The sequence below is a fragment of the Equus przewalskii genome, chromosome 18 (assembly GCF_037783145.1).
Source record: "Equus przewalskii isolate Varuska chromosome 18, EquPr2, whole genome shotgun sequence".
Lineage (NCBI taxonomy): Eukaryota > Metazoa > Chordata > Mammalia > Perissodactyla > Equidae > Equus > Equus przewalskii.
Window position 1 is genome coordinate 36529779 of NC_091848.1, and position 25170 is coordinate 36554948.

General features: G+C 45.9%; 1 protein-coding gene across 1 annotated transcript in view; it reads left to right on the top strand.

Annotated features, from left to right (window-relative positions):
• ITGB5 (integrin subunit beta 5) overlaps positions 1–25170 on the top strand; it is a 109184-nt gene that overhangs the window by 13276 nt on the left and 70738 nt on the right. The window contains exons 3-5 of the mRNA XM_070583712.1: positions 5743–5947; positions 15501–15750; positions 24429–24597. Coding sequence (XP_070439813.1) covers positions 5743–5947; positions 15501–15750; positions 24429–24597 — 624 coding nt within the window. The remainder of the gene's footprint in view (positions 1–5742; positions 5948–15500; positions 15751–24428; positions 24598–25170) is intronic.

A 25170-nucleotide genomic window follows, 5' to 3' on the forward strand; every position in this document is an offset into this window, starting at 1 on the left:
GCACCCAGAATGGTGCTTGGCACATAGTAGTTGCTCAGTAAACAGTGATTGAAGGGTTTCATTGGATGGCTCTTTATTGCATGTCTGCATGTGTAGGCCAGGACCACTCCTTTCTCTCGCCGTACTCCTTCCATAGCACTCATAACCTTTTATTCTGTTCATTTGTTTTCATGTCCGTTGCCAACTAAATCATCATCTCCTTGAGGACCTAAACTATGTCTTACTCATCTTGGCATCCCCAGATCTAGCCAAGAATCCAGCAGAAATTTAAATTTGATAAAAGAGGCCTGCGAAAAAGACTAGGAGTTAGAAAACCAAAGTTTAAATCTCAGTTTTGCCATGATTTCCTTTCAGTTTCTTCACATGTAAAATGAAGACAGTTCCCATCCTCCAGCATTACTGGGAGTATAAAATGAGATCAGTACACAGGATGGGACTGCCCAGGAACCGAGCCTCCTGAAGGACTGAGGGAGAGTTATCCAGCAAACTGCTGCTGTTGTCAGTGGGTATTTTCTAGTGAAATCTGGGCAGTGGGATCTGGAAGCCAGGGTCAGTTGTCTAGTTTCTTCCTTTCTTTTGCTAGTCTTTCCATGAGTCCAATGTCCTGATGTTGATAGTGAATGACATCACCCCCAGGAGCCTATCATTGACCCAGCCCACTCTTGGGCTCCCTCTGTGCTTAGACAGAGCCTCATTCTTGGCGGGAGAACTCCCTAGGGGCCTGCACTGGAATGCAGCTTCCCATCTTCTTTGGGGGTGAACGTTCCCCAGGGCCTGAGTGTGTTTCAGGGAGCTGGGTTTGGAGAGTTCAGGAATGGTTTTGATCAACCCCTGCTTGTTAGCAAGACAGAATAAGTGTGGTCAGGTTCCTTCATAACCACTCATCCTGGGACATCTTCAAAGAATAAAGTATCTGCCAAGAGCATATGATGTTCTGTGTACATTGAGGGCTGGTACTGAGTGGACAGCCAGGGAGGGCCAGGTCCCTCACCAGTGTGTTCTCGTGCATTCTGATCCACAGCACACCCCCCACCGCCTTTACTGCATACCACCACGGATTAATCCTGGAACACATTCCAGGGCACGCCCCTGCTGTAGATCCCACAATGACTTCCTTATTTATTTGAGGTGGGCGTGGGGACTCCTTACTCTGTGTTTCACACCCCTTATAACCTAATTCCATCTCCTCCACCCCGTCCACCCTCCCGTTACTGTGTTCTCCCACAGAGATGGAGTTTCAGTTAGCCCGTGTCCTCACCACCCCCCGCACAGCACAGCGCTGGTTCTCTCTACCCACTTCTGCTGCGTGGCCTCCCCTGTCCACACTGCACATTGCAGCCCCTGTCCCTTGTCCTTCGTCACACCCCTGGGCTGTTCTAGCCAGCCTCGGCCTCCGCTTCTCAGCCAGCTTGAACACCTATGGTGCTGTTTAACTACACGGCTTAAAACATACAACAAACTCCGGCAGTTTATCGTCTGTTTCGTTGTTCATTTTCTTTAGGTGGGAATTCGCCTCTGCTGTAAGATAGGAAGTGTCACAACCCAGCTAGCTGCAGAGAGGGATGTGTGCTGAAAGGTGTGTGTGGATGCTTTTATGACAAGACCTTGGGGCAGCTCATGTTATTTCCACTCACATTTTCTTGACTAAAACACATCCCTGTGCCTCAGTGCATCCAGGACTGGGAGACTTAATCCAGCAATTTGCCCAGGGAGAAAGGGAGAACGCGTTCTGTGGACCAGCAGCCTGTGCCGCAGGCAGGGAGGCCAGTGTGGCTTGCAAGAGGACATTGGTTTGGAAGACGTGGGCAGGGCTGAGGGGTCGGTGCTCCCTGTGAGTCAGAAAGCAGGGGTGGTGGGAACAGGACAGGAGGCAAAGGCAGACAAGGAGATTGCACTCAGGGTGGGGGAATTGGGGAGGCTGTCAGGGCATGAAAGTGAGACACCTTGAGGTGATGTGGCCGTGGAGGTACAGGCTGCTGTGAAACCTGAAGGAGGAGGACCAGGTAGGCAAGGGCGCCCATGTGGAAGCTTAAATCCCGCGGGGAGAAGAACAGGGAGGTCCATGGCATCTGGGAGGGATGGAAAGAGGGTCAAGACTCGATATACAGGTAAGGATGTCTCAAAGGCTGTGAGCACATCAGTAAAACCAGTGGGCCTGCCCCAAGTAGCAAGAAACTGAACTCTGAAATAGGAGAAGGTTGACAGACTGATGACAGAGATGGATGGCACTGAGACTAAATCTGAATTTGGTACGAGTGCCATAGTAGGGTGTCCTTTGCTCTCTGTGAAGCTGGAGCTGCTGAGAAGGGGCCTCCCTGTACTGTCACATCGCTGACTGGGTTGGCACTTTGACATCATGCTGCAAGTTGCAGTTTTAATGTGGTCAATGGGTAGTTCTCATGCTCGGCAACCAGGTTGCGGTGCAGGAGTTCGTAGTCCTCCCTGCCAGGGCAGCAAACTTCAGGGAAGTCGTGCTCGTTGGAGTGGAGGTTTACCACAACCTTGAAGGATGTTATTAAGGACAAATAAGGGAAAGCTGCTACCAGTGAGGGGCACGAATAAAGCTCCAGTGTGCACTTGGGAAAGCCAGCTACATAAATAAGGTTGTAATTGGCACAGATGTGGCTGCCTCTGAGTTCTTCAGGTCTGGGAAGTATGCCCTGAACTTGAAGTCTCCTGATGACCCCGGCAGTTACATCTTCCCTAACCAGCAGGTGGCCTGTACAAGTCTTCCATCAGGGACTGGTAGTATCTATCAAAAGCCCGCTGAAGCACGATGACTGGGAAGCTCGGATGGAGTTCATTGCTAGTGCAGATGTCCAGGCGACAGGGGGTAATCTCCATGACCAACCGGGAGCAAATGGCCGAGGCCATGGATGAGGAAACGTGCCTCTATCTGCCACCCATTTAGAGCGAAGCAGGTTGGCTCTGTGACCTAGTCTATTCCAGACAGCAAGCTGCTCCAGACCACTGGGAGGGTCGTCAGGTTCCCATCACTCTGGAGAGACTGAAAAAGTTTTCCTTGCCAACCTGGTTGGGGGGATCTGCACTGGATTAGTTAAGACAGGTGCAGCTTGACAGTCATAAGTGGGCAGAGGACAACCACCTCCTCAGAACTGGAGGAGCTGGCAGCAAGGCCCAGCGTGCCAGCAAGAAGGTCAGAAACTTCAGGCAAGTAAGATCTGAGCAGGCGAGCCCCTTGGCCCTTCCAGCTCTGGACAGTTAATTCGTCCTCTGCTTCAGGCAGCTCAGGCCAGAGGATGGATACCGGCAGGGCCCTCAGGAAGTTAGCTCTCTGTTCCCCCATCCCTGTGCTTTTTTACTCCTTCATCAGAATTGCTACAGCAGAGCCAGGCTTGACCATTTAGAACCAAGTTTGGAAACCCTAGCTTTGAGATGTTGTAATTATCATTTTAAGCTAAAATCATAATTTTCTCACCTTGTTCCACAAGTGTCTGTGGAGCCACCTATCCTTACAGTGTCATCCCTGAGGTTGTTGACAGGCAAGATCTCCAGGGGTTCAAGACACAAAATAAAAAAATATGCAGTTATTTAAAAACCCCCAAAATGACAGAGGCCCAGAACAACACATCTGGCCTTACTTATTTAAAAATACTGCAAAGTCTCCTTGACTCCTTGGTCTTGAATCTTGCAAAGGCTCTAATGGGCCTTGGCTTGTCTTGGGGCATCCTAGCCCATGATGAAGGGTGAGTCCCTCTACGTGTCTGTGCCTCTGCCAGCAGTGTAGCTTCTAGCACAGCGGTCAGAGGACACTTGACTCATCTGAGGCTTTCTGGCAAAGTGTTACAGAGCAGGGAGGAAGGCGTCAGCATCCTAACTCCTCCAGCCATTACGAGGATTATCTAGTCCGGCACTGGCATCCACCCAGCTGGACGAGGTGATCCTATTTTCTATATCCATCAGGGAAAGGGTGTTCAGAGAGATTCCTGGGTTTGCTTTGCCATTAAACTCTGTTACTGGAAAATCATCAATACTTACAGATACTGTATTTTTTTTTAAAGATTTTATTTTTTTCCTTTCTCCCCAGAGCCCCCCGGTACATAGTTGTCTATTCTTCGTTGTGGGTCCTTCTAGTTGTGGCACGTGGGACGCTGCCTCAGCAGGGTTTGATGAGCAGTGCCATGTCCGCGTCCAGGATTCAAACCAACAAAACACTGGGCCGCCTGCAGCAGAATGCGTGAACTTAACCACTCGGCCATGGGGCCAGCCCCTGTATTGTTTTTTTTTTTATTAAAGATTGGCACGTGAGCTAACATCTGTTGCCAATCTTATTTTTATTATTTTTTTTCTTCTTCTCCCCAAAGGCCCGCAGTACATAGTTGTGTATTCTAGTTGTGAGTCTTTCTGGTTGTACTGTGTGGGACGCCTCCTCAGCATGGTTTGATGAGTGGCGCCATGTCCGCACCCAGAATCTGAACCAGCGAAACCCTGGGCTGCTAAGAGCACGCGAACTCAACCACTCAGCCACGAGGCAGCCCCGTGGGGACCATATTTTTTAACAGAATATATTACTTCACCTTAAATGTAATGGCCAAATTTCTGGTGTGCCAAATCAGGTTGGGTCATCCTGATGCCTGGCTTTCTCCTAAATCCAACTTAGAAAACGAAGATTTTTCTTATCAATGTGGCTTTCTTGTTCAAACAACAATGAAGATAAAAAGAAAAATATCACTTTAGTCCCTCCCCCCAACACCTCAACTATCTTCATTTTTTATTTTTCTTTTGAATCCTAATGCAGATACAATTCTGTTTTCTGATTTTTTTCTTACTGTAAATGTTTTGAAAGTTCTGCGTAGTCTTCATAATTATTTGTAATGGCTATTTCATCTGTTGAGGTGATAGGCCATATTTTTCTTATGTTTTAGGGGTTTGGGTTTACTGATTTATAAGATGATGCTATTCTAAATAACACTGCAGTATATATCTTCTTTTTTTTTTTTAAAGATTTTATTTTTTCTTCTTCTCCCCAAAGCCCCTCGGTACATAGTTGTGTATTTTTAGTTGTGGGCCCTTCTAGTTGTGGCATGTGGGACGCCGCCTCAGCATGGCTTGATGAGCAGTGCCAGGTCCGCACCCAAGATTCGAACTTGGCAAAACTCTGGGCCGCTAAAGCGGAACGTGAGAACTTAACCACTTGGCCATGGGGCTGGCCCCAGTATATATCTTCTTACAGAGTTTTCCCTTTTGGTTATTTTCTTGTGACACATTCCTAGGAATGGACTGCTGGGTCAAAGGGTACGATGTATGTCGCCACGTTGTTCTTCAGAAGGGTTGCACAATGTCCAGCGCCTGCACAGGAGATGAGTGAATAGCTCAGAGGTTAACTGTTCCTTGCCTAGGTGATGACTGCTCAGCCACTTATATATTATCTTTCAAAAGATCTTAGTTATACAACTTTTGACCACTTCAGTTACTTTCTCCTGCTAATCATGTAGACAGTTAGGCACATTTTTCTGAGGAGCATTTTGACCATTAAAATAATGAAACCAAACATTTTTATTGTGCATTTACAGTTTACAAAACGTTTACCTATCCAGCACCTCAGTCAATCCTCGTCGTACTAGGTGAGGCGTTTGGGCCAGGGTTATCATTTTGTCCATTTTCAGACAATGACAATGGACTGTAGAGGGTTTAAGGTGCTGGTGATGGGTCTACAACCTGAGGTGTTCTGGGGAGTCATCCTGACCGCCTCTTGCTCTCTTCCTCTGTGTCTGTGCCTAGGACTTTGGCAGCCCGAGGTCGGTCACCTCCCGGTGTGATTTGAAGGCAAACCTGATCAAAAACGGCTGTGGGGGTGAGTTTGAGAGCCCGGCCAGCAGCACCCAGGTCCTGCGGAGCCTGCCTCTCAGCAGCAAGGGCTCCAGCTCCGCGGGCTCAGACGTCATTCAGATGACGCCGCAGGAGATCGCCGTGAACCTGCGGCCGGGTGAGTGTCTGGGATGGGACCTGTCAATCACGGGAAAATGAGCCGGGCAGTGAGGGCAGAACTGGGAGAGGGGAAAGGTGAGGCGTGGCCCAGACCTGAGGAAGCAGAGTACAAGGGCCCTTGTGGACAGATGGTGTATCCTTGCCATTTTTTAAGTTGTGAAGTATATGTAAGATAAAATTAACCAATTTAACCATTTTTAAACATATAGTTCAGTGGCATTAATTACACTCACCATGTTGTGTAACCATCCCCACCATCCATCTCCAGAATTTTCCATTATCCCAAACTCAAACTCTGCACTCATTAAACAATAATTCCTCATTCCCTCTTTCCCTGGGTCCCTAGGAGCCACCATTCTGTTTTCTGTCTCTGTGAATTTGATTATTCTAGGTACCTCATATAAGCGGACTCGTATAGTATTTGTCCTTTCGTATCTGGCTTATCTTACTTAGCATAATGTCTTCAAGGTTCATCCTTGTTGTAGCATGTGTCAGAATTTCCTTCCTTTAAGCTAAATAAGCTATTATTTAGTTGAATAAGCTAAATAGTACTCCATTGTATGTATTTACCACATTTTGTTTATCCATTCATCCATCCGTGGACACTTGGACTATTCCCACCTTTTGGCCATTGTGAATAATGTTTTTGTTTTTTAGGGGAGGATGCTGGTAGATTTACTCCTAGTTAATGCCAGTTTCTCAGGGAAATTACTACTTCCAAGAGAAGGTATTTTTTCTTGTCAGCAAATTCCTTTTGAATCAGTGGCATTCTGAAGGGACAAACTTTTAGAGATATTTTGTTTTATGACCCTGGAGCCTCTGTGAGCCCTGGAGTTGATTGTGATATCATGAAACTAGCAGTTTTTGTGCACCTACTATGTGCTAAATACTTGACCGACCCTAAGGTAGCTATCATTTTACACACGAGGAGCGAATGCTCAAGGTCTCCCAGTTAGAAGTGGCAAATCAGATTCCATATCAGGTGTTTGTGATGGCAAAACCCATGGTTGTTTCTAGTTCACCACTTTTGTCATCTAATATTCTACATATTAGAATCCTTGTGATGTCAGAGGGTGGATGTGAATCGCATCACAAGGCATAGAAAGGGGTGGAACCTTTTCCAAAGGGTGGAAATTATCCCATTGTTGAGAGAAGGGAGATTTTTTCCAAATTCCATTGAGTTTTAGCCTTTTAATCAATCTCGTTTTCTAGGAAATCATTGGCAGTAACTATTTCTAGGTGGATTATTTAGACTTCAAGGCAGCTTGGAGCAGTGGCAAGTGGGTCTGGTTGGCCATCCTGGGTTTTGCTTCTGGTTCTGTCTCTAACTCCGAGGCCCTGGGCAAGTTACTCCACCCCTTAGTATCTAGGGTCCCTGTCACCTTCATTCCGCACAGCCATGTTCAGAGGCTTAAATGAGACTTTTTGTATAAATGTACTTTAAAAATTTTAAATTAGTATTGTTTTCAAAAAGTCACGGCCACAGATGCAGATTCTGGAGTCGGCCAGCTCTAGATTTGAATAGAAGTTCTCAGTGTCTCAGAAGTGGATTTAGCACAGAGCTGCGCATCGTAAGCACTCGATACTGCTGCGTATTCTTGTTGTTCTTAGAACGCTGAGTCATCATCTATTTGAGAAATGTTTTATTTTGCTTATTGAATTGAAAGGTTCTAGGTGACCCTGCTGCTTAGAGAAGCGCAGACTCCTGGATGGCCCAGGGATTAGTGCCGGGATTAGCTGGAGTTACTATTTTTACAGGTCATCTCACTGCAAATGACACTAAGCCTTTCGTCTGGTGAGATACCCAATCGAGAGCGAAGGAAGGGAGACTTTACAAAGCTGTGTGGGTGGGAAGAAGAGTCAGCTGAGTCTTTATGTGGGCAGATGTTGATGCCCTCTGGGGAAAAATAACTCATCTCCTGGTGTGGAGACAGGCTCAGGGTCAAGGGTTTTGAGCTCGAAGGGAATGTAGGAGTTGTGGTAGATTATTAAGATATTGGAACATTGTGTAAGACAAGGATGGTTATCAACTAACGTCAATGATGTATCTTCCTTTTTATCATAATATAGCAGTAACTTAAAGGAATTTCTTGAAAAATCATCCACTGTAACACAATATTAATTTTCATTTTTACTAGAGCCTCTGTCTTTATTCACATGTTCATATTTTTCATATACTTATAATCATAATGTATTTATAATTGTGTACTGTTTTCACTCATAATCTTTGAAAACAAGGACCAAAATTCACACCTCCAAAAGAGTTTATAGTTTCAGAGTCATCATTGAGGGAGGTTTTTGTGTTTTTGGAACTTCTTATCTAGAATTACTCTCAGAGCCTGTGGTGTTCTCTCCAAGAAATATCCTTCATGGTGGCAAATTTTTATTCTTTAGGGTAGGTTTAGTATAGGAAAGAATTGGAGGTTACACAAAGCCAGAGATGTCACAGTTTTAATATTAGTTTTTAAAATCAGAGTTAAGGTATGACTGTAAGGCAGAGAAACTGTTTGATTTGATTTAGCAACTAGCTTTTTAAAAAATTTTTTAAATACTTTTTTTAAAAGATTTTATTTTTCTTTTTTCTCCCCCAAACCCACTAGTACATAGTTGTGTGTTTTCAGTTGTGGGTCCTTCTAGTTGTGGCATGTGGGACGCTGCCTCAGCATGGCCTGATGCGTGGTGCCATGTCGGCGCCCAGGATTCGAACTAGCGAAACCCTGGGCCGCCACAGCAGAGTGCACCATCTTAACCACTCGGCCACAGGGCCAGACCCCACAACTAGCTTTTAAAACAGCCTCGGAAGAGGAGTTACAGAAGTGATCTGAGTGAGGGCGGCCTCCTTGGGTAAAGTGCTCTTGGCATTAAATTTACACACAATACTTACTTATGCATAAAGGTCAGTGTATGCTCAATTAAAGGAAAAAGAAATCAGTCTTATCTGGTATAGTCACATCTCCTGCTAAGCATTATGATATAGTTTCTAATATGGAAATAGAATAAAGTGGAAAACATGAGCCTTTGTTGGTATAAAATCATGATGTGAGTGTGTGTGCAGCTCTGGTCCTGTGGAAGGTGTAGCGATGGGGAACCCAGTGCTGGGAGGTCAAGGTGATGGAGGGGCGGGCTGCCCCGTGAAGACATGCTCAAACGGTGAGGATGTTCCAATTTGTACAGAGGAAGACTGGGAGATCTGATGCAAATATGAACTCCTACAGGTCTAGAACCTTGTGAATATGATTCTCAAATATGGAAATACCTGAAGCCAATGATGCCTCTTAAAATTTTGAAAATTTTAATATTTATAAATAGAAGTACAGGCAAACCCCAGATTATTTATTTGGAGGAAGGGGAGAATGGTGTGTTGCAGTTAGCAACATTTTCAGTTTACCAAGCACGTACTTACCTCAAGTAAATACTCCCCTGACTCCAGGAAAGGTTCAGGTATGTGATGACTGGCTTTTCCACTATATATTTTCAGAAATGCTTTTGCATCTCCTCCTTTGCCCCATTCCCCCATACCTCATAATAGACATTTGTTGAGTGAAATCTAACACTTTACCAGCCTTATACCAGACTAGTCAGGACAAGCCTCAGCGTAACGTGAGAGAGACTTCACAAAGGCAAAGTTATTGTTCCAGGATAAGCCTGGAAAAAAAAATTCTCTCTACTTTAAACAGGATTTTTTCTTTCTTTTTTTTTTAAATTGAGATATAATTCATGTAACATAAAATTCACCATTTTGAATTGTACAGTGCAGAGTGGTTTGTAGTGTATTTGCAAGATCTTGCAACCGTCGTCACTATCTCATTCCAGAACATCCCCAAAAAGAAACCCTGTACCCATTAACAGTCACTCCTCAGCTTCTCCCTCCTCACCACGTTCAGCATCTGATGACCACTAATCTATCTTCTATCTCTTTTGTTTTGCTTATTCTGGACATTTCATTTAAATCATATAATATGTAGCCTTTTTATGTCTGGTTTCTTTCACTTAGCAAGATTTTTTTTCTTTTTTTTTTTTTGAGGAAGATTAGCCCTGAGCTAACATCTGCTGCCAATCCCCTTCTTTTTGCTGAGGAAGACTGGCCCTGAGCTAACATCCGTGCCCACCTTCCTCTACTTTATATGTGGGATGCCTACCACAGCATGGCTTGCCAAGCAGTGCCATGTCTGCATGTCTGTACCCAGGATCTGAACTGGCAAACCCTGGGCCGCCGAAGTGGAATGTGCACACTTAACCGCTGCACCACTGGGCTGGCCCCGCAAGATATTTTTAAGATTCATTGATGTTGTAGCATGTGTCATGGCTTCATTTCTTTTTATGGCCAAATAATATTCCATTGTGTACACATAGATATACCACATTTTAGTTGATGAATATTTGGGCTGTTTCCACTTTGGGGTAATTATGACTAATGCTGCTTTGAAGGTTCACGTACAAGTTTTTGTGTGGACATATGTTTTCAATAATCTTGAGTGTCTAGCTAGAAGTGGAATTGCTGGGTCATATGGTAATTCTATGTTTAACTTTTTGAGGAAATGCCAAACTTTAAGCAGGATTTTGTATAAACACAGGATCATGTTTTCCGTTTTGTTTCCAATCCTGGAAACTATGTTAGGATAACAATCTTAAAAAAACCTTAACAAAGGACATAAAATCCTTAAGAAAGGGCATAAAGTTTAGAATAAAGCTTATTGAAATGGTGAAAGCTACAGGTGGAGCAATTAGAAAGGGTTTACTTAAGTCATTATTTGTCTCAATCCCTTAGCCTCTCAAAAAAATGACCCTTGATTGGTAGCTTTGTTTATATTTTGAAACAATTTTGGATTCTCAAAAAGTTACAAAAATAATAGAGATTCCTGTGTACCCTTCTCAGCTTTTCCCAGTGATCACGTGTTACATAACCAGAGTATGTGATCAAAGCCAGGAAATTGACACTGATATCATACTATTAACTAAACTCCAGGTGATTGGTTGTTTTTAGTATGGGTTTCCTGCCAGCCCCTATCCATGCTGCCTTTCCCCCTCTTCCACCTTCCGCTTCAGAGGTGCCAGTTCCCTGATTTAGGTATTGCTTCTGGTTCTCAGACGGACAACTCACATACCTAAAAAGACTTGATGAAGGGTGGATAAGGGGTTTGCTGTAGACTGTGTTCCCCAGCATTCGCATGTTGAAATCCCAACCCGCTATGCGATGGTATTAGGAGGTGGGGCCTTTAAGAGGTGATTAAGTCATAAGCGTGGAGCCCTCATGAATGAAGTTAGTGCTATAAGAATAATAATGATTTAAAAAAGACCCTGAAGGCCTCCTTTGACCCTTCTGTCACGTGAGGACGCACCAGGAAGTGGGCAGTCTGCCACCCGGCAGAGGGCCCTCCCCAGAACCTGACCCTGCTGGCATCCTGATTGTGGTCTTTCCAGCCTTCATAACTGTGAGAAATAAATTTGTGTTGTTTGTAAGCCATTCAGTCTACGGTACTTGTTCTAGCAGCCCAAACTGATCAGGTTATTTTCCAGTTAACTAGGAATGCCAACCCCCGATGCTGGGGCAGACGCTGCAGAGGCCAGCAACATCCTCCCATGGTTCATCGCTTGGTTCCACCTGTCAGGAGTCAGAGTGCTGAGGTGGGGAGTGGGGTGCTGTCCGCACGGCAGCCTTGTTCCGGATCAGGGAGGCAGACTAATCCTGGAGCGCTCCCGTGAACAGGAGAGCTAGGCCATAGTCTTGTCAGGTGTGCGCTCAGGCCCTAATTCCCTGTCCAGCTGTTGTCTGTTTATCATGTAGCTGATTTTGATGTTTCCTTCATTTCTCTCAATTTCTAGCACAGAAGGGTAATTCTGAGGAAGCAAAACCTACTCACATTTATTTGGGGCTGGCAAGAGTCTGTTGAGTACTACTCTGTCTTTACATTTGAACAAAAATCAGTCTTAAAAAACCAGAGTTCTTGCTGGAATTCTCTGTCTTCACTCTCCAGAAATGTTTGTCATCTGGTGTAGAAGCGTAACTTTTCACTTTTGATGGAAGGCAAGGCAGAGAGAAGAAAGCTTTAAGAATGCATTTCAGAGGGAAAGCTAGTTGATACTTGACGGTGGGAGAACCTGTACTTATGAACCGAGCAGTGACAGGAATTCTGTGCAAAATACCGTTGAAGCCAGGCGCTTTAGAAACAGGAAAAACCAGAAGGACGTGACAGGGGCTGCTTGGCGAGGAGCCTCATGCTCACAGGTGCGGGCGATCAGCTTTTCTTCTGAGTTTGCTTTATCCTATTTCTCTGATCCTGCTGCTGGTCCTGAGGCGGGGATTATGTGGAATGGCCCCAGAGAGAAGGGATGCAGCCACACAGGGAGATGAGCCTGTAGGGGGTCTTATATGGAGAGGAAGGAGCGGGCATGTGGGCTGGACTGGTGTCGGCAGAGACAGGCGCAGACCGAGCGCCCACAGGGAAGGCGGGAAGAGCTCTACACTCTGCTGGACACGTGGGAGGTGGCGACTGGTATAAAGTCTCAGGCAGTGTGGGACTGTGTGGCTGAATGTATAGTCGGAGTGTGTCTAAGTGCCCAGAGATGGAGAACACGCTCCACACCTTCTCTCGGCAGAGAGTGCAGTTTGCTCGTGGCAACGGCCTCACCTTCAGCCAGCCAACCTTGGAGGCCTCCCTGTCGAGGACTCGGTGCCCTGGAACTTCACTCCCACACTTAGTGCCCACGCTGAGAATTGGTCCAGGAATGTCGGTCCCCCCAGAATCTGCTGACAGAACATTCCATTATTGCCAAGGCCACTGACGAGTGTGTAGCATTTAAAATCAGACATAGTTGAGGTAGCAGTAAACCCTCACTCTGAACATTAATGATATTATCCTTTTGCTTACGCCCCTCCCTTCCTGGAAAACTGGGAGAGAAATATTTCTTTTTAACATTTGCAGCCTTCCTATGGGAAGGTGCACACACGGTGTGTGTGTGTGTGTGAATTTCTCTTAGAATTTAATGCCTAGGGATTTCTCGCTTTGGAGTAGATACCCTCTCAGCATGCAGACAGACCTGTATAGCACATCTTGTTTCCTTCCTGGCCTTCGTGTCTGGAAAATTTGGACTTAAATTTAATGGCCAAGGCTGCAGCCATTCACACTCAAGTTTTTGGCAGAATTTTCTGTCTCACTCTTTACCCCCACAGGGAATGGCTTTTGACGATCGGGGCAACTGAGGCTGAAGTTTTCCATGTGTAGAAGCATTTGTATGGTGTTTATGTACGTTGTCTCCTTTATCCCCACAATAATTAACATCCTCCCCATTTTACGGACCCAGAAACAGAGCAGCAGGTTGAAAGATGCCTGAGGTCTCGAGTCCTTGGTGACAAGGTCTGGATTCCAACCCAGCTCCTGCTCTCCATGGCTGGTGTCCACTTCCCTCCCAGGGGTACCTCTTAGCCTCCTCAAATCCAAGCTAGTTCCCCGTTTCCTCATGTTAAAGTCCTCCCTGTTAATTACTCATAATCCACAAAAAGATGGAAGTGGATTCCACAGAAGTGAAACTGTGGCTGGGAACTTGTGGGGAAGGGCATGGGTGACAGAAAATGCAGAAGACCCCGCAAAGAGGTCATGGGGTGGGACAGAGGGGACATGATTGCAGGCTCTGTCCATTTAGGGTCTATGGTCTGCCCATGTAGAGGCCGAGGAGGGTCTCCCCTCCCCCAAGGTCTCCCTCCTCCTGCCCCTCCCCCACCGTGAAGTGCCATCCAAGCCTGGGCGGGGCCCCGTGCAGGGACCTGCGCTGTCTGCCTGATGGGAACCAGAGACAGACATTTCAGCACTTCGGAATTCATTCTGGAAGAAATCTTGAACATTCCTCTGTTTGAGTCAGACTCTGATGGTTTTTAAAAATAGGCTCATACCAACAGGCAACCCAAACTACATCCATCTTGAGGCAGCTAGAACAGTACATGCAAAGACAAGTCAGGGGAAGCAGGCTTGGCCCTGTCACTCGGGCCACAAATAGTAATTATAATAATCATAGTTCATTTGTGCAGGCCTTTGCTGCTTGCAAAACACTTCTTTCCCACATGAGTGCTTTATAGCCTTAATGCTGTGTTGTTGTTATTATTTCCATTTTATACTTAAGGAAATTGAGGCTTAGGTTGCACCCCTTGTTGGGGCACAGAGCTGGAACTTGGACTAAAATCTTTTGGTCATTTGATTCCTCATGGTCTAGTTAATGAACTATGTTGTGTCTGGCGTGGGGGGAGGAGAGAGAGCACGGAGGATTGGGTCCGCTATGCTGCAAGTTCAAGAAGGCTTCAGCCTGCAGCTTGTCAGCTTAGTGAAAGATTGGTTTCTCTGAGACGTGACTGCTGGCAGATCAGGCGTGGACCCCTTGGACAGGAGTGGGACCACCTTTGCGATTGCCCCTCTGAACACACAGGATGTCCAGATTGCAAACGTGTGCTGACAATTCTACCCAAAGAGTTCAAGGACATCTCTTGGTGCCTCTGAGAGGCTAATAGGCCCAAGGGCAGATAGAATTACCTGGTATGATTTGCTTCTTGACGTTGGTTCTAAACGATGTGTTTTTAGAGATTATGAAATGACTTAGGATCATTATCCTGGCTTGAGTCCTCTGGTTATTGCGCTGACTGGGGCCTTTCTGTAAACCCTGTGGGCTGAGATTGCAGGGGCCACGCCCCCCAGACACAAGCTGTTCTTTGTTCCTTTCCTTTGTGAATTAATTCCTCTTTTCTCTGTCTGTTGACTATCTTTGTAGAACCAAAAATTATTTTCTTTCTTGTAGCTGATAGACAAATCTAGTAGTTTTTTTTTTCTTTTGTTCCCTTGTTGATGGGGCTAAACTTTAGAATCTGTCTTCCTGTTATTTATACATATAATTTCTGATGCTAATGTTTGTGATGTCCCAAAACATCAAATATGCCCAAGACCTAAATATTACTGTTTGATAGATGGCTAAGGAAATAGAAATAGGTGACATCACACAAGCTAAATATTTTTGCCCTTTGGGAGTATTTTAAGTAGCTGTCTTTGTGTTCCCATCCTCCACTGCCTTGTAATCTCTCTTCCCTACCTCAGTTCATACTCACTCATGTCTGTGCCCTTCTTTTCTTAATTTCTTCCTTGCTTCTTATTTTGCACACACCTTTAGAGTCTCCTGGCCGCATTCCCATGTTGGTTGGTCCTTCCTCTAAAGTTGGTGTGTGGTTGGTGGGCTACTCTCACCTAATTTGTGTCCATGGGATTGTCCAGCTCACTGTCCACCAATTACCCAAGGGTCCTTTTGCCGAGAAAACAGAACACACCAAGGAGACTGGTTGTTAAAGAGTTTCCTTAAAAATGCTGAGCCAATGTTTAGAAGGAGAACCTAGAACTTCATCCTCAGCATCTATATCCCCTTCATTCATTCTAATTCCAAGAAAAATATTTCTTCTAAGAGACCCACAATCACTAAAGACAAATAAGAGGTGGACCAGCTTTGAAAGCAAAATCCATCCCTTTAGCGCCTAGCACGTCAGACGACCTCTAATACGCACGGCCTCTCTGTTGGCACAGGGGACAAGACTGCCTTCCAGCTGCAGGTTCGACAGGTGGAGGATTATCCCGTGGACTTGTACTATCTGATGGACCTCTCCCTGTCCATGAAGGATGACTTGGACAGCATCCGGAACCTGGGCACCAAGCTCGCTGAGGAGATGCGGAAGCTCACCAGCAACTTCCGTTTGGGGTTCGGGTCTTTTGTAGACAAGAACATCTCTCCTTTCTCCTACACAGCGCCGAGGTACCAGACCAATCCGTGCATTGGGTAAGTGGCCAGCTGTCCTTCTATTGGGTATTGAAAGGTGGGGGAATGGGGGAGCAGGAAAACAGCCCAAAGAAAGGACGACGGAGGGCATATTCAGGAGAGAAAACCAAGTTTAGGTGTTTAATCTGAGTAACGCTGACCCAGTTCTGTCCTCTCTCAACATGTGAAGAAATGAACTGACACGATGTTGCATAAAGATGTAATGATCACAGCTCCTTGGTTTTCCTTCCTGGCTGACATAGCACTGTTTTATACATTAGTAGATTTTAAAGAATTTTCCTAGGAAGTGATGGGCTCAGGTGATCAGGGAGGGAGCAGGCAGAACAACTTAAACTTTCCCCTTGTTTGGAGTGACTGAGGTGCTTCCATCAGTGAATTCAAAGTCTCTCCCTGTTTTTTATGTCAATATCTATACCTTACTTTTGACAAAATGAAATGAAAACCATGTATTTTAAAAGTATTGTTTTTTTTCCCCATACAAGTCAAGTATTTGAATGAGATAATATTTGACAGATTATTAGAGAACAGGCGTTTCTAACTGTTGCAACAAATGCAAAATTATGTAATGGCTCAAACCTTGATGGAAGATTATTTCCTGCTCACCTAAGTGCACATGGGTCTCCTGATCCGCTCTCCTCCCAGCAGTGACTCAGGGTCCCAGGCTCCATCATCCTGTGCTCCACCGTCTTCCACATCTGGCTTCTAAGATCATCGTGCCTGGAAGATCACTCGTAGGAGGGTCTTATGGGTCAGGACTGAGTGGCCTTCATCACTTCTGCTCCTACATTCTATTCTCCAGAACTGGGTTCTGGCAAGGAGGCTGGAAACTGCTTTAGCTATGGCCAGGAAGGAGGAAATGAGACTGGTGAATAAGTCTCTGCCATGGTGTTTTTGTGTGTGGGGTGGAGGGTCACATCCTCCAACTCCCCTAACACAACCTCTACAAGGTTGGCTTGTTTCTTTCAAGTATTTCTTTAAATGTCAAGATTATGCAGTGTGACCGCAACGAGTGGTAACTTCCAACTTTTTCTTGCCTCATCTCCACATTGAACTTTTAGCTAGGCTTCAGGATGTAAGGCCCCAGAATAGTCACTAGATAAGAACAGCTAACACCTAAGTTCTTACTAAGTGTCAGATACCGTACTAAATACTTTACTTGGATTGTCTCATTTAAATCTCATAGTAATCTCTTGAGGTCTCTAAGGTAGATGTGAGCCATATTTTAAAGATAAGGAAACTGAGGCTAAGAGGGTATAAATGACTTCTCCAAGATTATATGGATAGTAAGGGGTGGCCTTGGGATATGAATCCAGGCAAACTACTTCCAGAGTCTGCATTTCCATTAATATAATGCTTATTTTTCCCCATCCAAGTCACACTTCAACACAGATACCTTACCTGAGTCTGAGTAATAATACTCATTCCACAGCTAGGCGCTTGCCTCAGGGTAATGCTAGGCTCTGCTGTAGTAACAGCAATCCCCAGGTCTTCATGGCTCAACACAGCGAAAGTTTTTTCCTTGCCTGCACAAAATCTGTTGAGGGTTGAGCCGCTTTCTCTAGCAGCTGTCCTGCAAGTGGTGCCTCAGGCGCGCAGGCTCTGTCCATCTTGTGATGTCATTGTAGATTCTTGGTCTCCTTGGCTGCCCCTGAGGGGAAGGGGACTGTTCTTTTTTTTTTTTTTTTGAGGAAGATTAGCGCTGAGCTAACTGCTGCCAATCCTCCTCTTTTTGCTGAGGAAGCCTGGCCCTGAGCTAACATCCATGCCCATCTTTCTCCACTTTATATGTGGGACGCCTACCACAGCATGGCTTTTTGCCAAGCGGTGCCATGTCCACACCCGGGATCCGAACCAGCGAACCCCGGCCCGCCAAAGAGGAACGTGCGCACTTAACCGCTGTGCCACAGGGCCAGCCCCATGGGGGGCTGTTCTTAAGCCTCTGAACCTGTCTGACTCCTCAGCTCATCCGCTCAACAGCTCAATGGCCTCAACAGCCCCCAGCTCTGGGTTGGGCTGGGTGGTTGGGGTGAGGTGGTATTTATGCTGGTGGTGTATGTTCTTCTGAACTTTTCCTGATCTTTCTGTACATTTTTCTGGAAACTAACTTAGATCTTCCCCAGGGGTTGGGAAGCAACACAATGGTGGAAAAAACAATAAGATAAGAAAAAGTGTTTTATTTTCTTTTTTTAAAGATAGGCACCTAAGCTAACAACTGTTACCAATCTTTTTTTTTTGTTTTCTACATTTTCTCCCCCAATTCCCCCAGTACATAGTTGTGTATATATATTTTTTTAAGATTTTATTTTTTTCCTTTTTCTCCCCAAAGCCCTCTGGTACATAGTTGTATATTATTAGTTATGGGTCCTTCTAGCTGTGGCATGTGGGACGCCACCTCAGCACGGCTTGATGAGCAGTGCCATGTCCACGCCTGGGATTCGAACTGACGAAACACTGGGCTGACTGCAGCGGAGCACGCGAACTTAGCAACTCGGCCACGGGCTGGCCCCATAGTTGTATATTTTTCAGTTGTGGGTCTTTTTAGTTGTGGCATGTGGGACACTGCCTCAGTGTGGCCTGACGAGCGGTGCCATGTCCGCACCCAGGATCCGAACCAGCGAAACCCTGGGCCGTTGATGCGGAGTGCGCTAACTTAACTGCTTGGCCACGGGGCTGGCCCAAGAAAAAGTTTAAATACAAATGGGATTCTGAGTTCCTAAACCAGGAAGAGGCACTAGGTGTCATGATTTGCTGGGTTTTGCTTTCTCCTGGCCACAGGTGGCCGCTGGCATTATTGTTATTTTGATGCTGTCTCCAAGGCCTTTTTCAGCTGAGTCTCAGTGCCAAATATCCTATCTTTGGAGTTCTGCTACTTACCAGGAGCAACAGCATCTTAACCCAAATTTTTTTCAATTCATCTAGAATAGTGGTTCTGTCCTTATCTTTTCACCTCTGCCCTCTGCTTTGGCCCTGTCTCCAGACAGACAGGGTGTGTCTCCACTTTCATTTTCCCCTGGACCATCCACTGATTGGGAGACTAGATTGGAAAGCTGGCAGAGGATGAAAAGCTGGCTCTGGGCACTCGCATTTGAATATTCAGGGTTGTCACACACTCCAGGCCCGAGAAGGCAGAATCAGTTGCAGATAGCAAAAGTCTTGACAGTGAGCACAAGGCTCACTGAAAGCTCCTTGTAAGACAGGAGATCCAGTGAAGAATGGGAGTTTTGAAGGAAACATCAGGTTATGAAAGTCTCTGTTCTCTCAGCTGGCAACCATCTGGGGGTCACTGTATGGCTCAGTGAGCAGGCTGAGATTTATCTTGCCATGTCCAGGCAGTGGAGTGTGTGTGGTGTCCTTGATGTCGTCGAAAATTCGCTATTGCTCTTGAGGGAGAACAGCACAAGCTAGGGGTGTAATCTGGCTGTTCCTGTGCCTGATTCAGCCTGTACCTTTGCTTTGTTTACCTTTCTGAGGTTTTTTCTTTTTTTTTTGGTGAGGAAGATTGGCCCTGAGCTAACATCTGTGGCCAATCTTCCTCTTTTTGCTTGAGGTGGATTGTCGCTGAGCTAACATCTTGTGCCAATCCTCCTCTATTTTGTATGTGGGATGCTGCCCCAGCATGGCTTGATGAGCAGTGTGTAGGTCCATGCCTGGGATCCGAACCTGTGAACCCTGGACCGCTGAAGCAGAGCATGCGAATTTAACCAGTATGCCACCAGGCCGGCCCCATCTTTCTGAGTTTAAATGGTACTATGAATTAGTTGCCAACATTTAAAAAATACTTCTATTTAACTAGGAATAACCAGGATTTCTAGGTTTTCTCGAAAAGTTGGGAGATCTGGTAAAGCTGAGCTTGTACCCCATGTTGCTTGCCTGCCATAGTCCCTACCACTCCCTCTTCTCTCACAACTGGCCAGCTTCACTGGTTTGCCTTCCATGCCCAGCTCAGTAGACATTGTCTGTGATCCTTGTCTATTCCTTTCCCTTAGCTGACGTGGGGAGGACAATCACAGGGTTCTTCTGCAGCTCCAGGGGCGCTTTCATTTAGGTTTGTCTCCCCTGTGGTGGTGGGAGCAGCTGCAGCCCCCAGGAAGCTCTGGGGAGCGGGAGGAGTCAGGAGGAGTGACTGCACCACCTGGCAGGACATCTCAGAGAACAGAGAGCTAGATTTCCATGGGGCTTTCCTGAGGTTTCTTCCTCTTCCTTCTGCTCCAGATGTTTCTGCCAAAGGATCAAAATCCTAGACTTACCCTTTCCTATCTTAGAAGGCCCCAGAAATGCCAGAACTGAAGTAATTAGTACCAGGGCTGCCAAAAGAAGAAAAAAGACAGAGTGATTTAATCATCAAATTAAGGAACTGTTTAATTGCTGTTCTGAGTACTAGGAACAGTGTCACTGAGAAGAGTCACAGGATACTCACTGATGCCGGATTTGAAGGATTAATCTAGCATGCTATTTCTGGTTCTGAATACTTTTTCTTTTGTTGGAGGTATGGGCTGTTGTTGAAATACAAGTCATGTGTCATTTATATGTGAAATCTAAAAAAACCGAACTCATAGGAACTGAGAGTAGAGTGGTGATTGCCAGGGGTTGGAAGGTGGGTGGGGGAGATGGGATGTTGGTCAAAGGCACAAACTTCCAGTTACACATGAGTACGTTCTGGGGAGCTAGTGTACAGCAGGGTGACGATAGTTAACAATACTATGCTTGAACTTCTTACTTGTATACTTGAAAGTGTTAATAGACCTTAACTGTTTTCACCTCGCGCAAAAATGGAAATACATTTGTAAAAATCTTTGCAAGTGAGATGACGCATTTTGTCCTTATATTTTCCTTACCTTGTGTGTATTTATTCCAAGAGGTCGCTGTACTCCTTCACCACCTTGAGGGTTTGATTTCATTGTCTTGTGGCTGATGAGAAGTCTGCTGTTCATCTAATGTTTTTCTTCTCCCTGGTGGCTTTTAACACTTTCCTATGCTTTTCATGTTCTATCATGGTTTGTACTTCAGTGTGTCCAGGTTGCATTTTCTCTTATTTACATTGCTCAGAACTTGGTTTGCTTCTTTAACCTGAGAAGACAGCTTTATTTTTGAAGATTCTCAGATGTTACTCTCAGACATCTTTGCGTCCTCCCTTCTACTCTCTCCATTTTCTTCCTAACGCTACTGGGTGTGTGTTGGAGCTCTTCATTCTAAACTTCATGTGTCTTAATTTTCCTCCCATAATTTCTACCTCTTTCTTTCTTTCTTTCCCTTAGCCGCTTAATAAGAAATTTCTTCCAATTTACCATTTTGTTCTTCAGTTGTTTAATTCATACTTTGAAGTTTCACTTGTGAATTTCAGTGACTATATTTTTTATTTGGTTCTTTTCGGACTTCTGTTTTTTTGTACTATTTTTTCCGAGCTTTCTGACTTTTCTTCTCCCAATAATATTCTGTTCTGGTCTTTGGTATCTATTCCTTCTTCTCTTTGAATCTTTTAAATATCCTTGTTTTAAAGTACTTCAAATCATTCCATTATCTCTGTTTCTTGAGCTGCAGATCTTTCATGGGAGTTTGTTTCTCATGGGTCTATAAGTTTTTTCTTAGCTTCTCTTCATCCGAGTTTGCTTTCCATCAGAGAAGCATAGGCCCTCCGTGTGCTGTGACATCTCTGAAGGGCGGTCCATGCTTGCTGCTGCCAGGATCCTCCAGGTTCCACTGGGGCTAGTTTTCCTGTTCATTTCTCAGCTGGGGGGTCCCTTCACCATAGAAGTAGTGAATTCTCACTTGATCAGGTCTGGAGTTACACTTTTTATGGGTGATTCATCTTGCCCTTGGCCCAGAGTGGATCTTCCTTGCTTCTCTCCCAGGCCAGTGGCTGGAATTTTTCTGGTTTTGATTTTAGTGACAGGCCAGCTCTTTGTAGCACTCAGCTTTACGCAGAAAGCCCTGTTCCAGGGCTTGGCCATGCACAGGCCTGAGGCTCACCATCCGACCCTGTTACAATCCTGCCAGGTCCTGACACATGGGGTGCGGGGGCAGCTGTTTGGCATGAGCTGATCACTTCCCACCTGGTCCCTGAGGTCCACTCATTTGTTGACTGGTTTCTTCTTCATTTCTGGCACCTTGGATTCCCTGCTAAGCTTCCAGTCTTGGCTACATATTAAAATTTTTTTGATTACATTTTATCCAGCAGTTCTATGTTTAGAGTAAGATGGGAGCTCTTTCCACGTCAGCTCAATGATCCACAATATTGTCCTGAAGTATCAGATTGTTTTCTGGATTTGCCTAGATCTAGTGTCTTCAAATTGAATTGACTTTTTATACGCACGTGCTCCCCCAGGCTCTTTAAGCTAGCATTTATATTTTATTTATCTTCCTGTTCATAGTCCTTAATTTCGTAACTCCCTGTGCATGGCCCTAAACTGGCACCCTGTGGCATAGACTCAGGGTGGGGGTGAGAGGGTTTACCGGCATGAGACCCCCAAACACTCAGACCTTCAGGTCACTCAGACAGCTCCTCCAGGGGTTAAATTAAATAACTAGTCACAGGTGACATCATATTCCAGCGACTATGGAGATTTTCAACAGGGTCTGTGTGACAAAGCTGTTCTCCTCTCGCTAAGAGATGACTGATTTGGTTATAGTAAATTCTCTGCAATGAAGGCTTCCCTCTAGCAAACACATTTTCTGGTTCCTGATTACTTAGTAATAATTCTCCACAGTAAGAATGTATCTACTTATTGCTGTTGGCAGGAACGAAAGGGAAGAGGTTAAAAAAAACGCCAAGCTAATGTAGTTGAGCTTTTCATAGCTTTTCTGGTTTTCTCCTTGAACAACAAATACTATTCTGTTCTTCTCCTCCCTTTCCTCAACCAACCTGATCAACCGTGACGATAAACACACACCTGAAGTCCTAAATCATGGAGCCGAATGGCACACAGAAGGGCATAGCTGCTTGGAGGAAGAGAGAGAAGGAAGTGAGAGTTTGTGAACACTCACTTCCTCCTGGGTCTGTTCATTTGTCAGACAACTACAGATGGGACCTCAGCTCAGTTCCTTCTTCCAGCTGGGAATGCAATTTCCGTGACCCTTCACTCTATGGCACAATGAGACGCAAATGAAAAGTTGGGGTGGCCCGAGGGTTGTGGAAGAGTCTGACCTGTCTGAGCACAAGGGGTGGGGAAAAGTTTTAGAGGAAGGAGGAGGGAGCAAAAGAAAGGAAAGGCAAGTGGAGAAGCCCTCTAGGTGCTGCCCACTGTCCCCAGAGAGCCGTGGCCGTGATGGCAGGCAGTGGGGTTGACTCTGTCCAGAGCCGGCTTGTTGCGAGTGACTGGTGGATGGAGCAGGCACTGTGTCCCCGAAGGAGAGTAGAATGGCCTCTTGGAAAGCCAGAGATTGCCTCTAGTGCAGAGGAGGGGAGCCTGTGCAGACCTGCCCTGGAGGGCACTTCTTGGCAGCAATTAGGCAAGATCCTCCTAGCAGTTACTAAGCCTGTTTCCCTTCCCATGCACGTGGCTTGAAGTGGATTATAAAGCCTCCCCCCACCCAGGCCTTTCTGTTAGTATTCACTTTTCATCGTTTGTTCTGAAAGAGAGGCTTCCTTAACATGACCACAGACCTCACAGTCTGGTCCAGCCTGCTTTCCCAGCCTCCTCCTAGCCCGTCCTCGCCCTTACTCCCTGCACTGCAGCCTCGCTGGCCTTCCTCTTCCTTGGGCTCTCCGTGCTCCCTCTGGCCACAGGGCTTTTGCATGTACTCTTCTCTCTGGTGAGGATGCTTTTCCCTTTCTGCTTTTACCTAATGAACCCATTTGTGAAACAATGTGAGGCCTCTCTTCCTATTTTATTAGCTATACATCAAGGTGAAACTCCTAGAACTGTAACAGATCTAATTCCTCGAGGAATGGACCACTCAGGATCTCTGCTGCGGACTGAAGATGAGATTGCCCTCTATTTCAGGAGAGAGGCCTGGCATTAACCTGCTATTGAGTTGCAGTCCTTCTCTCTTTCCAAATTTCCAGATTTAATTTTCCATTTGAAGATGGCTGGTTTCTAAATGAGTTCTGTTGCATCTAGGATAGCTGATGGTGTATCATTGCAGTATTTATAAATGAATGAAGAAGCAGAAAGAACGTTTTCATCCCTGTTCCATTTAGCCTTTGCTCGTGTGCCAACACATCCTGGTGGTCTCTGAGGGGGCTGACATGAAGGGGTTATATGATCCTTTGTCACGTGGCAGCAGCAGAGTTGATGTGAGAAGCTGGTTTCCTGGAGTAACTCTGCTCACATTCCCCCGCTTGACACTGCCCACTTTCCTCAGCCCAAAAGGGTCTTGCTCGCCGCGCTGCGTGGGCCACCTTGCCCATATCACTGGTGCCTTGCATCTTTCAAGGCCCGAGTCAGGGCTCCCCCGTGACATCTTCCTCTGACTGTGGTAGCTCAGCATCGTCGCTACTTCCTTCCAACCATTTGTCCGTTCCATTCACTTACAACCTGGTATAGGCTGTCTTGTCTGCAGCTGAGGGCTTGATGTTTGGAGAGTAGGGACTGTGTTCTTTCTCTTTGATCTCCCCACTGCGCCTGTCCCATGAGCTCACAGTAGGTGCTGGGTAAATATTCATTGGTGCACAGAGTACTTGATTGTTTAAGATTTAGAGAGAGTGATGGAAGAGTGACTCTTCTCTTCTTTCTCTCTAGTTACAAGTTATTCCCAAACTGCGTCCCCTCCTTTGGGTTCCGCCATCTACTGCCTCTCACAGACAGAGTCGACAGCTTCAACGAGGAAGTTCGGAAACAGAGGGTGTCCCGGAACCGTGATGCCCCTGAGGGTGGCTTTGACGCGGTACTCCAGGCGGCTGTCTGCAAGGTAACTTTCCTTCCTGGTCCTGTCCCTGCTTGGGAGGTCAGGGAAGAGAGCATCAGTTTGGGCGTTGGCACTGCCTGCAGATGGCAGATTTCGAGCCACCCCAGCATGTGGCTCCTGTCTACTCTTACATCAGAGGGTGAGCTCAGCGGCCCCTTGGGGAGTCTACAGCCGTCAGATCAGCTGGAGCTCGGGGACGGATCTCGGCTGGTGTGTCTCTCTGTGTCAGGGTGTGGCTGTGTGCAATGGGATACCGTCTTCGCCAGAAGACAGCTGTTCTGTGTTTATACATCTGGCTCTTTCACTTCTTTTCAGGGGAAGAAAGTAAAGGTCAAGCCACATGCGTAGAAACTTGTAGAGCTTTCTGGCCCGGTTTTGGTAAACCTTAAAGATTGCTCTGGTGTGGAAACCAGCTGAAACAGAGAATTGCACGTCATCTCTGGTTGCATTTTTATTTGTTTGTTTTTCTTCAGCTTTTCTGTAATATATGAATCCAGAGGGAGGACATAGACTTAGGTCAGAAATGAACTCATGCTTTGCAAGGTTCTAATCTTGGCAACATATATAAGTGGAATG